The 15,100-nt window shown below is 34.5% G+C and overlaps 1 protein-coding gene across 1 annotated transcript; it reads right to left on the bottom strand.

Moving 5' to 3' along the window:
* Positions 1-555: 555 nt before the first annotated feature.
* LOC145329218 (uncharacterized) lies at positions 556-11,132 on the bottom strand. Its single transcript, XM_080173268.1, has 16 exons — positions 11,021-11,132; positions 10,246-10,308; positions 9,835-9,877; positions 9,256-9,322; positions 8,127-8,154; positions 7,568-7,639; positions 6,651-6,705; positions 5,485-5,529; positions 5,178-5,237; positions 4,101-4,150; positions 3,802-3,845; positions 3,351-3,464; positions 2,698-2,730; positions 2,164-2,253; positions 937-1,001; positions 556-684 (listed from the first exon to the last, which is right to left on the bottom strand). Exons 1-16 carry the CDS (start codon positions 11,088-11,090, stop codon positions 621-623), a joined length of 963 nt encoding a protein of 320 aa, XP_080029394.1. The 5' UTR covers positions 11,091-11,132; the 3' UTR covers positions 556-620.
* Positions 11,133-15,100: the final 3,968 nt, after the last annotated feature.

Raw genomic sequence — 15,100 nt, 5'->3', positions numbered from 1 at the left:
GTCTGACTAACACCTATTTCTTCTTTTTTATTATAATTGTCAACGATAAAATAAATTGGCTGGGAAAATTGTTTATGTAAAATTACTTTACAATAGCATGTTGTAATTAGTCATTTAGAAAATACAAGAATGACAACATGCATAAAATGCGACGCACAAAATAATCATAGACGAGCAAATAAGCATGGCAGGAAGTATTTAGCACATGTTCAGTGGACATAAAAAAGAGATTGATAAGAAGATAAAATAAAAATAACAAAACCACTACAAATTAAAAAATAAATGTCTTTTCTAGCATGTCCGATAGACTGACGGACTAAGTAAGTTGTAGAATTTTGTTTTACTTTTTAAGAAACGAAGCAATTTTCTAGGATTGGAACACAGTAATAGTGTCTGACTGATTATGACGTAACAAAAAAAATTAGCCAATGAGAGGCCACTATAAATTTTACCATTGGTCAATAACGGCCTCTCATTGGCTAATTTTTTTTTGTTACGTCAAAATTAGTCAGACACTATTACTGTGTTCTAGGATTGCTTAATGTTTTTAAAATGTTTTGTTTACCTATAAACTTTATTTCCAAAATTAACATAATTAATAAATATTTTTTTCAACAAAACTAAGAAATAATAGCTGACTTATGTATCCAAACCACGTCTACCCAATCTTTTCTTTTATCAAATCTGAAAAATATAAAAATGACATTATTATAATAATTTTATATAGAAAAAGTGAAAAATTTGTAGAATCATCTTTTTAGGGGCAACATCTCTTGAGAAGGTTAAACCTCCTCTGGTCCATAAAAAGCTTCACTTCGAAAGAGAACCACATCGGTTCAGCGGTTAGCTACATACACATAGAAAGACGGACATCCATACGAACAAGCCCCAATTAAAGAAAATCTTTCTTTCAATTCTTTAAACAAAAGTGCCTACGATAATATTTTAGCTTTTTGTAGAGATCCATTAGAATAAGGTAGATATCCAGATTTTTCAAATCCCTAAAGACAGATTTATAATTATTTTAAACTTTGAATTTAAACTTTAATGGTTATTAATCGCATCGTATTATAGACAGCTTTCCGTGGATATTGAAATAAAAAGATTTAAACCAGTTTTCTTATCCCCGAGAGCAAGGGATAACAAAACTGTTTTTTTATTATTTTATCAGTCATGGAAAATTGTTTGTAATACGATGATGTACATGATTTTTCGGCGTATATCAATCGGTTTCAATGCCATACTAGAAAAACTATTTAAAAAAATTTCTTTACCTATTTCAGGGTATTAGGAAAAGTAATATAGACAACCAGCTCACAGTGCAAATGAAGGTGCTTTGACTTTTGTGTCAGAACCTAAATTGGGACATAGTGCATTTCATTACCCTAGGTTAGGTAACTTCATTTCACTTTTCAATAAAATCTAAAATGCAGCGGTTTTTCAGAAAATTAAATTTGAAAATTTCAAGTTCAATTTTCACCCACTAGGAGGTACCGCATAATCATGACAAGAAAAGCAAAGATTATTTATTTAAAATTTTGAACAACTTTGCTTTCATAAAGTTCTTCATAAAACCACTCCTGAAGTGATTTAATTAATGGCCATTTTTATCAATTGCTTTGCTAAGGTCACGGAAATTCAGCCTTAAATAAATCATATATAGAGAGGTTTTATGACTGACTTTATAAAAACAAAGTTGTTCAAAATTTTAAATAAATAATATTTGTTTTTCTTGTCATGATTATGCGGTAACTCCTAGTGGGTGAAAATTTAACTTGAAATTTTTAAATCTAATTTTCTCAAAAACTGCTGCATTTTAGATTTTATTGAAAAGTGAAATGAAGTTACCTAATCTAGGGTAATGAAATGCACTATGTCCCAATTTAGGTTCTGACACAATAGTCAAAGCACCTTCATTTGTACTGTGAGCTATGTGTTTGTAGTATGTATTTTATCCTTATTAGTTGCCATATTTTTTATCTCTTCTTACCAAGGATATTTTTCGGCTAATATAGCAGAAGTAGCAAAATATTATAATGTCTTTAAGTATGACAAGGTTTCTGGCTAAGACTACCATTTACATATATACATGATAACTAATGGACTTATCTACACTTTGGATCCATTGTCCATTTTCCAAACCTAATAAAAAAATTACCTTACCTTTAGTAAATAATTTATGTTAGGACATAATCCTTCTAGATTCATCTCAATCCAATTCCACTCAACAATAATGTATGGAATAAAGTGTTTCTGCAAAAAAAAATAACTTTTATTATAAACTAAAAGAATAGTGGGGGCAGGGGTTGGATAATTGTTTGTTCACTTGGTGGGATCCTGTGCCGACTTTCAATCAATTTAGTGACTGAAGTTTTTTTTAATTTTCTATATAGCGGATGCTCCCTTAGTTCTATATTAAAACTGGTAGGAAATGGAGAAAAAAATAACTGTTTTTTTTACGGGGACTTAGCCCCACAACCCCCTTCAAACCCCCATTATTGTTTTTTTAGAAAAATAATTGAGGGGAGGGAGTGTCCCGCCCCCAACCCCCCGAAAACTGCTTAGAAACGCCTTAGGAATATTAGATATGTTCCCTGAAGATAGAGCCCAGTCGGTCCAGCGGTTACTGAGATCTTAAGCTTCAGACAGAGGGACGGACAGACATCGTTCTACTTTGTATTACAGAGGATTAATTACCTTATTTGTAGAGTTAAGATATTTTGTTAGAACCTGAAAAAAAAATTGAAAAGTTAAAAGTTAATCTTGCTTAAAACCACCCTGATTATTAAAATCATTGGTAAAAAAAGTTTTAATCAACCAATCAAGTACCTACAGTTTTTTAGTCAACGAATGAGAGCGTGTGTGTGTATGATACTTTGTATGTGTGTATGATACTTTAATTAAAAGTCTAATGTCCCCTACCTCCCTTATAGTAGGATAGAATAAACGTCCTAGATTGGGTGTATAATAGTGTTTCTCGTATTCATTCGAATCCGGTGGATAGGAACCGGTTCTCATCCATACGAAAAAACTATGTCTAGCATCGTATTATATCCAGTTTGCTACGAATATAGAAATGTACAATCATAAGATTAAAACCAGTTTTTTTAGCCGTTGCCTTCGGCACCTCGGGGCTAAAAAACTAGTTTTAATCTTATAATTGTACATTCTATATCCGCGGAAAGCCGTTTATAATACGATACGAGAAATAACTATTACCGCCTTCAAACTTTGAAACCCCTTAAAATTTTAAAAAATACATTACATTACACCTTTAAAGCCCCTAATTTTGACCCCCCCCAAAAAAATAAAAAGCTTTGACGTCATTGCAGGAAAGCTCATATAATTACCTTACATTCAGACCCCTCTACGTCAACTTTTATAACTACAGGTATATTTTCAGGAACAAGGGATAAGATTTCTTCTAACTTCACAGAATTCACGGGAGGACCAATTTCAGATTTCTGAAAACCATAAAACATTAGGAGAAAAAAATTTATTTAAAATCTTTTTAAAAGAATTACAAAGTAGAAAAAAAAACCAGAATTTTGTCATCTCTGGGCCAACAGATTAGAAATTCATCCTCATCCTCTATAATTAACTTTATTTGTCCAGCAGTTAGTCCGTACTGTGATTTTCTCTGCTGCTATTAGATATAAAAAGCTGAAATTTTATGGCATATGCGCATCTAGTATATACATTGTTTTGTCCGTCTGCTAAATATGAGGGTAGGAGATTGGGTTGCTCAGAGTCGAACGGTCGATCATGCCCTAATCATGGATAAAAATATTATTAACTCACTGGTTTATGCAGAGCTTCTTCACTATTTATCATAATCACAGCAGCTAAACATTACAATTTTCATTATCACAGCCACTCTATAATTAGAAAAGTCCTTATGTCTGTATGTCCGTCAGTATGTCTCAATGTAAAAGTCTTTTAGCATAATCACGGGTTTTGTAATTTTTTTGTAATTCCAGTTTATTCAACTTTACTAAAAATAAACTTTTTTTCATATTGTAAAAAAGGCCTAAATGCGCCAAAAATGTTTTAATGAACGGGGCCTTGTTATAGAAATGCTTCGCTTTAAAAGAGATTACCGTCATTTGAATCTAGAGGTGTGTAGGGATACAACTTGATCGGTTCATCACTAAAATAAACAAAATATTTGAATCTAGAGGTGTGTAGGGATACAACTTGATGGGTTCATCACTGAAATAAACAAAATATTTGAATCTAGAGGTGTGTTGGGATACAACTTGATGGGTTCATCACTAAAATAAACTAAATATTTGAATCTAGAGGTGTGTAGGGATACAACTTGATGGGTTCATCACTGAAATAAACAAAATATTTGAATCTAGAGGTGTGTTGGGATACAACTTGATGGGTTCATCACTAAAATAAACAAAATATTTGAATCTAGAGGTGTGTAGGGATACAACTTGATGGGTTCATCACTGAAATAAACTAAATATTTGAATCTAGAGGTGTGTTGGGATACAACTTGATGGGTTCATCACTGAAATAAACAAAATATTTGAATCTAGAGGTGTGTAGGGATACAACTTGATGGGTTCATCACTGAAATAAACAAAAATATTAATCATCTATTTCCAGTATTGCTTCGAAACCTAATAATATCCGCTGGATTAGAACCGGATCTCAGTCTTACTGAAAAATAATGTATAGCATCGTAATACAGACACTTTTCTAGGAATATTAAAATAAAAATCATAAAATTAATACCAGCTTTGTTAGCCCGGGCATTTAGTCCCACGGGGCTAACAAAATTGGTTTTAATCAGGGGCGTCCAAGCTTTTTTTTTTGGAGGGGTTAAAATTTTTGAAGGGGGGGGGGGGGGAATGGCGCGCAAAGCACGCCGCAAATTTTTTTATCCCTCCAAAAATAAATTTTATTCCTGAGTAAAATTTGCTTGGGGGGGGAGGGTAAAATGAAAAAGTTTTTTGGGGTGCCTCCGGCACCCCAAAATTCGTTTGGAAGGGGTGACCACTACTTTACCCCCCCCCCCCTTGGACGCACGTCCTTGTTTAATCTCATAATTTTTCATTTCTGTATTCTCGGAAAGCTATCTATAATACGATGTGATAAATAAATATTATTAAAATCATAAAAATCATTATGACAAAAAATGAAAATATAGAAAAACAATTTACCTTGCTGCGTTATTAATTAATGTAACAGAATCCAATAAATCTTGTAACTGCAAACTCTTTCTAAAATTAAGAATGTATTAAATTAAAATGAATTAAATTTGTAGAAACCCTTATTTTTCAAGAAAAGCAACTGAGGATCTATCATTACTTGGATCTTAATTAATTTTCATGCTCTCTAATAAAGTGAACCTTGTAAAATAATGGTCTCCCCCATTCCCTGCTACTGGATAAAGGATAATGACAGGGGAAAAAGCATCTAACAAACAGACAGAATTGTTAAGTATATTCTAAAATTTAAGAAAAATACCTGATATATGCCAAGTTTTCTATCATAGGTTCTACAGCTACAACTCTGCAAAAATAACATAAATAAATATTAATTATATCAATTTACAAAGGCCTTAATAAAAAGTGTCTAACTATATATGCCTTACTAAATGGTTCTGAATTTGATACAAAAATTTCATTTAAACGTCAAATATATGAACGACTGACAGAACAAAAAAGCTTTGCTATTGCTGGAAGTGTGTAAACGATATAAAAATGGGATCTTCTGCCGTTCACGGTAAAATATTGCTGGTAACGCAATTTTCCAAAAATCTATAAATTTTAAAGGCTGCTAGCTGCCAAACGGCTGAACGTACAGATCATACCCACACACCATTTTAAGCGGCATTAGAAGGCCTACAAATAATCTAGAATAGCTAAGATCCAATGATGCACAGGGAAAGCTTCACTAAAGAAAAAACGCGTAAAATAGGTCTTTTTCGCGCATTTCTCTGCACTGCGAGATAAGTATGCATTATTGATTTATTGCTATTCCAGATTATTTGTAGGCCTTCTTATGCCGCTTAAAACAGGGTGCGGACATGGTCTGTACGTTCAGCCGTTTGGCAGCTATCAATCTTTAAAATTCATAGATTTTTGGAAAATTGCGTTGCCAGCAATATTTGACCGTGAACCGCAGTAGATCCTAAAAATGTAAAGATATATAGAGTGTAAAGATTGTAAAATGTTTTTATTAAAGTGTAAAATGTACACAAAAGTGTATAAAAATGTTTAAGTTTTAAAGGTGTATTGAGTGACAGTGTATACACGTGTATAAAGTGTATTAAATAAATAAAAAGTGTAAAAAGTAAGGGAAAAAATAGAAAAAGTGTATAAAGTGCTAAAAGTGTCCAAAAAGTCCAAAAGCCACAGACATTACTACAAAGGGTCCAATATTACTAAAAGGGTATAAAAGTATATAAATAGGTGTATAAAAGTGTATTCAGTGTATAAAAGTATATAGCTTGTACAAAAGAGTATAGCGTGTATACAAGTGTATAAAGTGTATAAAAGTTTCAGCATGCGTATGAAAGTATATAGAGGATATGTGTATACAAGTATAATTAAGTCATAAAAGTGTATAAAGTAAGTGTACAATGTTATAAAAGTGTATAGAGTGCAAAAAAGTATATAAATAAAGTTTACCTATGTCCTAGAGCCGCTACCATTACCACAAAGGGTCCAATATTACTACCAATATCTAAACATAAATAAAAATTAGTCTTTACAATTAATTAGTCATATATTATTGATAGCCGCTGAACCGAATTGGTTCTTTTTTTTACGTTGAAGCTTCTTATAGGGTACCTCTCCAGCCTCCCAAGAGATATTGCAAACAGAAAAAATGCTCCCCCACCCCCACCCCTTCTGTCAATTGCCCCTAGAGGCCTCTAGTGTAGCTGCCATATTACTGTATAAAAGTAATAGAATCTCTGTGTGTGTGTCTGTTTGTACCAATACATCTCTGCAACCTCTGAACCGATATGGTTCTCCTTTACAGTGTAGATTTTCATAGGTCCTGGGAAGGATCATAACTATTTAGGGGAGGGTACCACCACCCTCCCAGAAGAATATTTTAACTTTGTTTTGCACACAAACTGTTGTTAAACATCTTGTTATTGCAGCCCTACTCAAGGACATATTTGTTAGTAACAGTAACAAGCCCTTTTTACTCCACAGGGGGAGCATAGGCCGCTGATAATTTGTCAGTGTTTCTGTAACAATGTGGCTTTTTTATGGATGTGGGATAGGGTTGTCATCCCTAAGCCCTATGATTGCGGTGTAAAGCGTTCATTAGCCCATCAGACAACCAACCCTTTGATTGCACGACCTTTGTTTGAGAAGTCCTAACTGTGCATGGTAGTGAGTTGCGCCTGTTTTGGGCCAAGGCATTTCCCCTACTCTAACTATTTATGTCGCGCACCTGACATAGCAGCAAAAGGAACAATTTTTAACGTCTTTAGTTTTGACGCGGTGTCGGACCGAGATTCGAACCTTCCCGACGACGAGCGGATGTGCAACGTGTTGAGCCACGGTCGCGGGTTATTTGTTAGTACTTTTACCTAAATAAACAGATTTTGGATAATTTTGAAGGGCTCCTAGTATTGATAGGCCATTCTCTTCTTCCCATTTTCCTAAAACAAGGATGACAACATCCAAAAAGAGTGAAACTCTTAAACGGTAGGACAAACGAACATAAACACTTGAAGAGTGTCAGAACTGAAAAATCAGAATATATAGATTTATAAACATCGAAACAAAAATATTAGTAAATTTGTTGAAAACTGCTTAAATACAAGATATATACTGTTGAAGAACATGCTTTCATTTTTAGGACTTGATTATAGAGTAGCTTCGCAAAAGCTATCCGTTCCAGACGGACAAACCGACCCAAATTATAAGAAGAGGACATACATACACGGACACTTATATATTTGCTTCGCTAATAAAAATACAGAAAATTATGTATAATAAATCGAGAGAAAAAAATATAAATCGCAATCCTAAACAAGACATTATGATTTGAGCTATTTTGATTTTAAATTCAACAAAGGCAAATCTTAATTTATTTAGAGGTAATTGTACCGCCTTTTAATTACAAAATATGATAAATAGATTTACCTGATGAAAGTAAGTTAACAGATAAAACCTAAAATTAAAATTTTTAATTTTATCAAACTTAAATGTTTTTTTTATGTATCTATAATACAAAGTAGAATGATATCTGTTTGTCCGTCCGTCTGTCCCTTAAGATATCGGTAACCACTGAACCGATCGGATTTTACTCATCAGGGATTATACCTACTGGTCCTGCGGTGGTTTTAGGCTATTGTCTTGGGAGGTGGGACACAAAAACCAAAAAATCCCTCCCCCCAATTTTTTTCTCTCGAATTTTTACGAAATTTGCTAATTTTGCGAATTCGCTATTTATTCGCGAAAATTTGTGATACATTCGTATTATTTTCCGCTGGGTAGGTAATAGGAGATGTAAATATACCTCTAGGGGCAAAGCCCTAGAGGCTATGGGCGAAGTAAAATAAAGTAGTAAGGATTTTTTGTCTAAAGTTTAAGATCTTATCAATTACTGAACCGATTTGGTCTTGTGTATTAGAAAAGCTTCACATAAGTCATGTAATGGTTTTATTCATTTTATTTTTATAATTAAATCTTGGATGGTATCAAAATCAAGCCATTTTTCTAGCCCCTCTTTTTCCCTTCCATAAAAAAGCACCTAGAATCTAGAGGAATATCTCTAGTAATTTAGGGGGGGGGGGGGAGGCTGATTGTCTAAATCACCAATATTTTAAAAAGTATCTTAGATTACAGCCCTCCATTCCTCCCCCAAAAAGCTTGGAAATCCTCGTGAATTTGTCTGTTTTAACTTTGTTGTAGGTAAAGTTATGGGTATATGTTATTGTATATTGCATGTGATTCCATATGATCGTAAAATCAATATATAATTACTTAGATGTTACACCAGATTTTCATATACTCAAATAATGATACTCTCAGCTGGCTAAAATAACTCTACTCCACCCTACCCCTTTATCAAACCCCCTCTACTGGATGAACAAACTGACCAATAAATGATTCCATATTAGTAACGACATTTTTCCCCTGTCATAATATCCAGACGTATATCCTATATCAATTTTATAGACAAATCTAGATCTAGCGTTAAATGTGTAATTGTCCATTTTACTACCCTTAACATTGATCTATTGATCATACAAAACTTATATTTAGTTACCTCGTGTTTTCTTTTGGCACAGGTCACCCAATCAAGCACTTTATTCTCTTCAACTTGCACTTTGGACCTTACAGTTTCAGATTTACATTAGCTGATACTATTATCCAGAAAAATACATGGGGAGATATTTATAAAATGAGCAAGAAGTTACTTGTAATCTCATCTACAGACACAAAAATCTCTCAGAATGATGTGAAATTCAAATTTTCCATTTTCCTAAAGTGCTTTGTTGTACATTTTAATAGACACACATTCTTTAAAAACAAATTGTAAAATCCCATATATACACAATGTGTGTACTGTATGAAATCAGACCATCAATTTGCCTGTCATATATTTTCCAGTATGGCTTATAAACCGATTAATATCCGTTGGATTAGAACCGGTTTTTTGGTCATACGGAAAAATCTTATATAGCATCATATTAAAATAAAACTCTTATCATTAAAACCAGTTTTGTTGCCCGGGACTTTTGGCCCCTCAGGATTAACAAAACTGGTTTTAAGCTTATAATTTTTTTTATTTTTCTATCCGCAGAAAGCTGTCTATAATACGATACTATAACTATTAATTATTTACCTTGCACAGCCACCAAATTCTATCAAAGGAAACTCTTTCTCTTCTAAATAACGTCAAATTATTTGTTATATTGCACATCTACTCAATAAAAAGGGTGTGTTCGTGAGTCCAAAAGATATAGAATATGCATGGCGAAAAATTGACCTACGAGGTTTTTAACATGGAACTCATTTTTTAGTTAGTTCGTTCATCTAGCATGGGGGGGGGGTGGGCTGCAGTAGTAAAGTCGGTAGATGTTTTACTTTCTTAATTATGACAATCTGGTGTAACATTCAAGTAATAATATTTCAAAGTTTGACATTGAACGGACGATTCGACTATGCCTAAATAGATAAACTATCCGCTATTTACGGATGTAGGGACCTACGGACCGACCGAAACTGAATAAAATGTTTTAAAAACCACAAATACCTGTCACTATTTTAATTTTTGATGTTGTTCTATTAGAAGTTAAAACATGAAGAATACTGAAATCTAAAAGAAAAAAGAATGACAGCATACATAGAAGCAAAGGTCTGAAACGAAGTACAAACGCTTAAAAAGTGTCATAACTGAATAAGCAAAATGTAAATGTGAAAGTATGAACAAAATTTGGATGCTGTGAGTATTGGTTTAAAAAATATGACGTAACAAAAAAAATTAGCCAATGAGAGGCCGTTATTGACCAATGGCGGCATGCGTAGTGGACTCTCATTGGCTAATTTTTTTTGTTACGTCATATTTTTTAAACCAATACTCACAGCATCCAAAATTTGTTGCAAAACTGCGTAAATACAGGATAATATTTAGGGATATACTTCCATTCTTAGGACTTTATTATAGAGGTGCTTTGGTCAGTAGAATAGAGAAATTAAATTCTGGAAGTTTTTTATATGTTTGATCGTATATATAGCCATAACTCTGTGAAAAATGCTTACAAAACCTTTTTCGACCTTAGATACTAAAGCAGCTTAGATAAAATAATAATAAATATATCTATACTACACAGTAATAGGACGTCTGTCCATAAAAATCTCGAAAAGAGATGATACAATAATTCCAAAATTTTCACAGGAGTTTAATTTTAGTCCAGAGCAGGTTTTAGACTATTTGGGAAAGAGAATGAAGTCAAACTCCTAAAAGACATACCCCCTCCCCCCAAAAAATCTTTGTTAAAACAAAAACAAAAAAATATAGAAAAACTTACTTAAAAACAAAATGACAATTACAAAGAAAATTGCCTCTGACAGTTTATAGCGGGAATTTAAATTATACATTTTTTATTATTTTCTTCTTATTATATTATTGATTTCTGAAAAATGTTAAGAACATGATTTTATATATTTATATTCATATAATGCTAGTGGCTACGCCCCAAGGGAAACTTATGGAAAGAATTGAGACGAATGAGAAGCTTCACTGAAAGGAGAACCATATCGGTTCAGCGGTTAGAGATATCCTGCAAAAACGCACAAAAAACTTATTTCTTTTACTTTTTACTAGCGGCTACGCCCCCTAGAATCCTCTAGGGGCACTTAAGGTAGGAGGGGGGAAAAGTCGACCTCATCCATTTTAAATTTGAGGGTGAGGAGACCCTCCCTAAAAATAGTTTAAAACCTTCCCAGGGCCAAAAAGAAGCTTTACTGTAAAGGAGAACAATATCGGTTCAGTGGTTAGCAAGATCCTTCGGGACAGACAAAAAACGCATACTACTTTATATATTGGATTGGATATAAGGAGAAAAAGTTTTTTGTTCTTTCTGTATAATGTCAATAATTTTATTAATATTTAAAAAAATTATAGTTGTTTAATTTGACTATTGGAACATTGACTATATCTGAATTTTGCACATTAAAAACCAGTTAAAAGCTTTCTATTTCTTAGGCCCGTCATTATGTAAAGTTTGTGAATTAAGAAAAGCGCAATTTTTCATTCCTAAGACTTGCAAATATTTTACACAAAATTGCCAAATTTCAACTAGTTAATGGTTTAAGATCACTTAAAACTGAAAAACATGCTAGTTCTCAGATAATACACGTCAAACTATACAATATCTATACAAAACATTTAATATTTTAAAACAACTTTCTCTTTATAAAGAGTTTTTTGGTCAGCATTACAATGCTGCACAGTGCACTTTAAACTACCATTTTAAAAATCGGGTGATTAAATCGGTATATATTCTTACTTGGATCCTACACCAGATTTTCATGTTCTCTGATAAAGTGAAACTTGTAGCTGGCTAAAATAACGATCCCGTCCATCCGCCACTTTTGCGCCACCCCCTCCCTTCCTACTGTATGAATGAACTGACCAATAGATGAGTTCCAAGTTGGAAACCTAACAATTTTTAAAAATATCCACGTATTTTCTACACTCTTTGTGGTTTCCTTTATGTTGCATCTGGACAACTAACGACGGATTTTTTACTCTTGTTTGATATTAGGTTAGCAGAAATTAGATGTGCCCGACAGGTATAGGGCCCCGCGGTTTTTGGACCCCCCGTAGGGACTAGAAACAAGTCTTTTTATATAGGTTTGGGTGAAAGAATATAAAAAATCGTGTATGTTTAAAAATTTATATCCTATATGTAATTTTACTTAAAATACTAAAGATATGTAGTGAGATTTCTGAAAAACAAGGATGACAACATCCATACAAGCAAAGCTCAAATACAGGATACTGTTTCAGGACATACTTACATTTTTTGGACTTGATTATTAAATACTTCACTTATAATATTAAACCGTGTTGTCCTAGGAATCATGGACAACCAACTTATTGCACGATTGTTGTCTGGGGATCCACACTGTTTTTTGGCATTCCATAAAAAAAAAAAATTGGAGGAAGTGTTTCCCCCAACCTCTTTCAATTAAATTTTTTGAGGTGGGTGTGTGGGTATGCTTTATTTTCCTGAAGAGCAGAGCCTAATCGGTTCAGCAGTAACCGAGATCTTAAGCTTCAGACGGACAGACATCGTTCTACTTTGTAATACATAAAAAGCAAAACGTATTTAAATGGTTCAATTTGTTGCATATTTTCCTATAAATTCTATTTTGATATTGTTTTATTCACTGTGGTCATGACTTGCAAAATTTTGTTATGGTTGGAGTGGGAAGAAAAGTTTCACATGCGAACTTTAACATGGGCTAACTGATCTTCCAGTTTTGTGCCGTATATATTTTGTACAAATATTTTTTTTAAATGTAAAATAAAGAAAGAAAAAAGCAGGGGTAAATTTTATATAGGGATGTGGGGTAATATGTAAAAAATTTTGGAGGTGCCGTAATCTCCCCTTTACTTTACCCTTCTTTAGACGTCCTTATTTATCAAAGTAAAAGAGCCTAAAACCATTTCGGGATATATAGGAAGCTTCATTGTAAAGGAGAACTGTATCAGTTCAACATGATCCTTTGATATAGAAAATTTGATATTTTATATGATACTAGCGGTTTCGCCCCTAGCCTCTAGGGGCTGCTCATCAAGAGGTAATTAAAAAAAAATTTAGTACCTCTGGTGCTGCCACCACCCCATTTGAAATCAACTGCCAAAAAAGAAAAAAAAATTGGAGGGGGGAATTTTTTTTTTTTTGGGGGGGGGGGTTCGGGTGTCCCATGCCCCAAGAAAAAAAGCCTAAAACCAAAACAGGACCAGTAGGTATATTCCCTGAAGATTAGAATCGGTTCAGTGGTTACCGAGATCGTAAGGGACAGACGGACAGACATCGTTCTACTTTGTAATATATATTATATATACTAGCGGTTTTGCACCTACCTCTAGAGGTAATTAAAACAAAAACTATGTGCCTCTGGTGCACCAGCTGCAACCACCACAAAAAATTGAGGGGGATTTTTTTGTTTTTATGGGGGGGTTGGGGGTGTCCCACTGCCCAAGAAAATAGCTTAAAACTACAACAGGACCAGTATATATATTTCCTGAAGAGTAGAATCTAATCGGTTCAATTGTTACCAAGATCTTAAGAGACTGACAGACATCAAGCTACTTTGTATTATAGATAAACACAAGTTATTTATTGATAGAAGACAATTGTTTCAGTACTAAATACACCCCCAACCCCCCCCCCCAAAAAAAAAAATCCCCCCCCCCCATTTTTTCTATATTTTTCGTAGGAGATATCCTTGGTCCTTCTTATTTTTTTATTTTTTTTTTACGAATTTTACCTTAACTTTTTTTTATCATCTCTTGGGGCAAATCCCCTAGAGGCTAGGGGCGAAGCCGCTAGTAGTATATATAATAGGATAAAATAGCCTAAAAACCATCTCAAGGCATAAAATCATATCATATCATATAGAATCATGTTCAGCGGATAGCATGATCCTTCGCTACAGACAAAAAAGATTACGGATGATAATAGACAATATGTGGTATCCGCCGAGGATAAATGGCAGACACCGGAGTTCAATTAGATTACGGCAGTGTGACAGACGTGGACACCTCACTATAGAGAAGCTACGCTTCTCTGGCATTCAATAGATAATAATCAACATCTATTTCAGTTGTCACTTTATTGAAGGTTTAAAGGATACTAAAGCTATATACAACAAACAATAACTACATAGATAGGAATAAATAATCATAACATAAAAGCATTATAATACATATACAGTGGTCAGTTTGGGCAATAATGATCCCCCATCCCTGAAAAGGGTGGGGGAGAATTAAGAATACAGTTAACCATAATAAACATGACAGATTCAATCATTAATTTTAAGCATAGGGAGGGGGTCGTCAGACCCCTTCCCCAGGACTCGGGGGAGGGCCATTGACCCTCCACCGAACCCCAGATCAGGGGTGCCATAGGCATGGCTCACGGTTGCCGAATACCACAACTCTCCCCTCGGAAGGCTGGGAGAGGGTTTCCCTACCAGACTTCCGACAGTGGTTGAGGCCTTCGGTCCGCTCCTTAGGGCTAAAATATATACAAACGATAATGATTCAATGGAATCCTAGTGGTGAGTGTTTTCTCAGGGTTGATGGGCTCCCAATGTGGGATAGAAGGCAGAGGCTGGCTTGGGTTGGACACGTTGGTCAGCGCCAGCAGGTGTCAGGTTGGCTGGTGGCACAGGTATTGCTGGAACGGTCAGCAGTGGGGCCTGCTGGTTGTTGTTGGCAGCGGCTGGGGCGCTGGCTGCCAGGTTGATCGTCTGGGCAGCGGCCTGTCCTCCTGAGGGGCCGCGGGGTCTGCCAGAGTGCGGTCCTGGCCTACCTGGGCGGTCATGCCCGCTATCAGCCGATTGCATAGACACCATCTCCTCGGCTGCTTCCC

The sequence above is a fragment of the Acartia tonsa genome, chromosome 10 (assembly GCF_053477335.1).
Source record: "Acartia tonsa isolate MP-2025a chromosome 10, ASM5347733v1, whole genome shotgun sequence".
Classification (NCBI taxonomy): Eukaryota; Metazoa; Arthropoda; class Copepoda; order Calanoida; family Acartiidae; genus Acartia; species Acartia tonsa.
The sequence above is the reverse complement of the archived record's forward strand: the minus strand, read 5'-3'. Positions and strand labels throughout refer to the sequence as shown.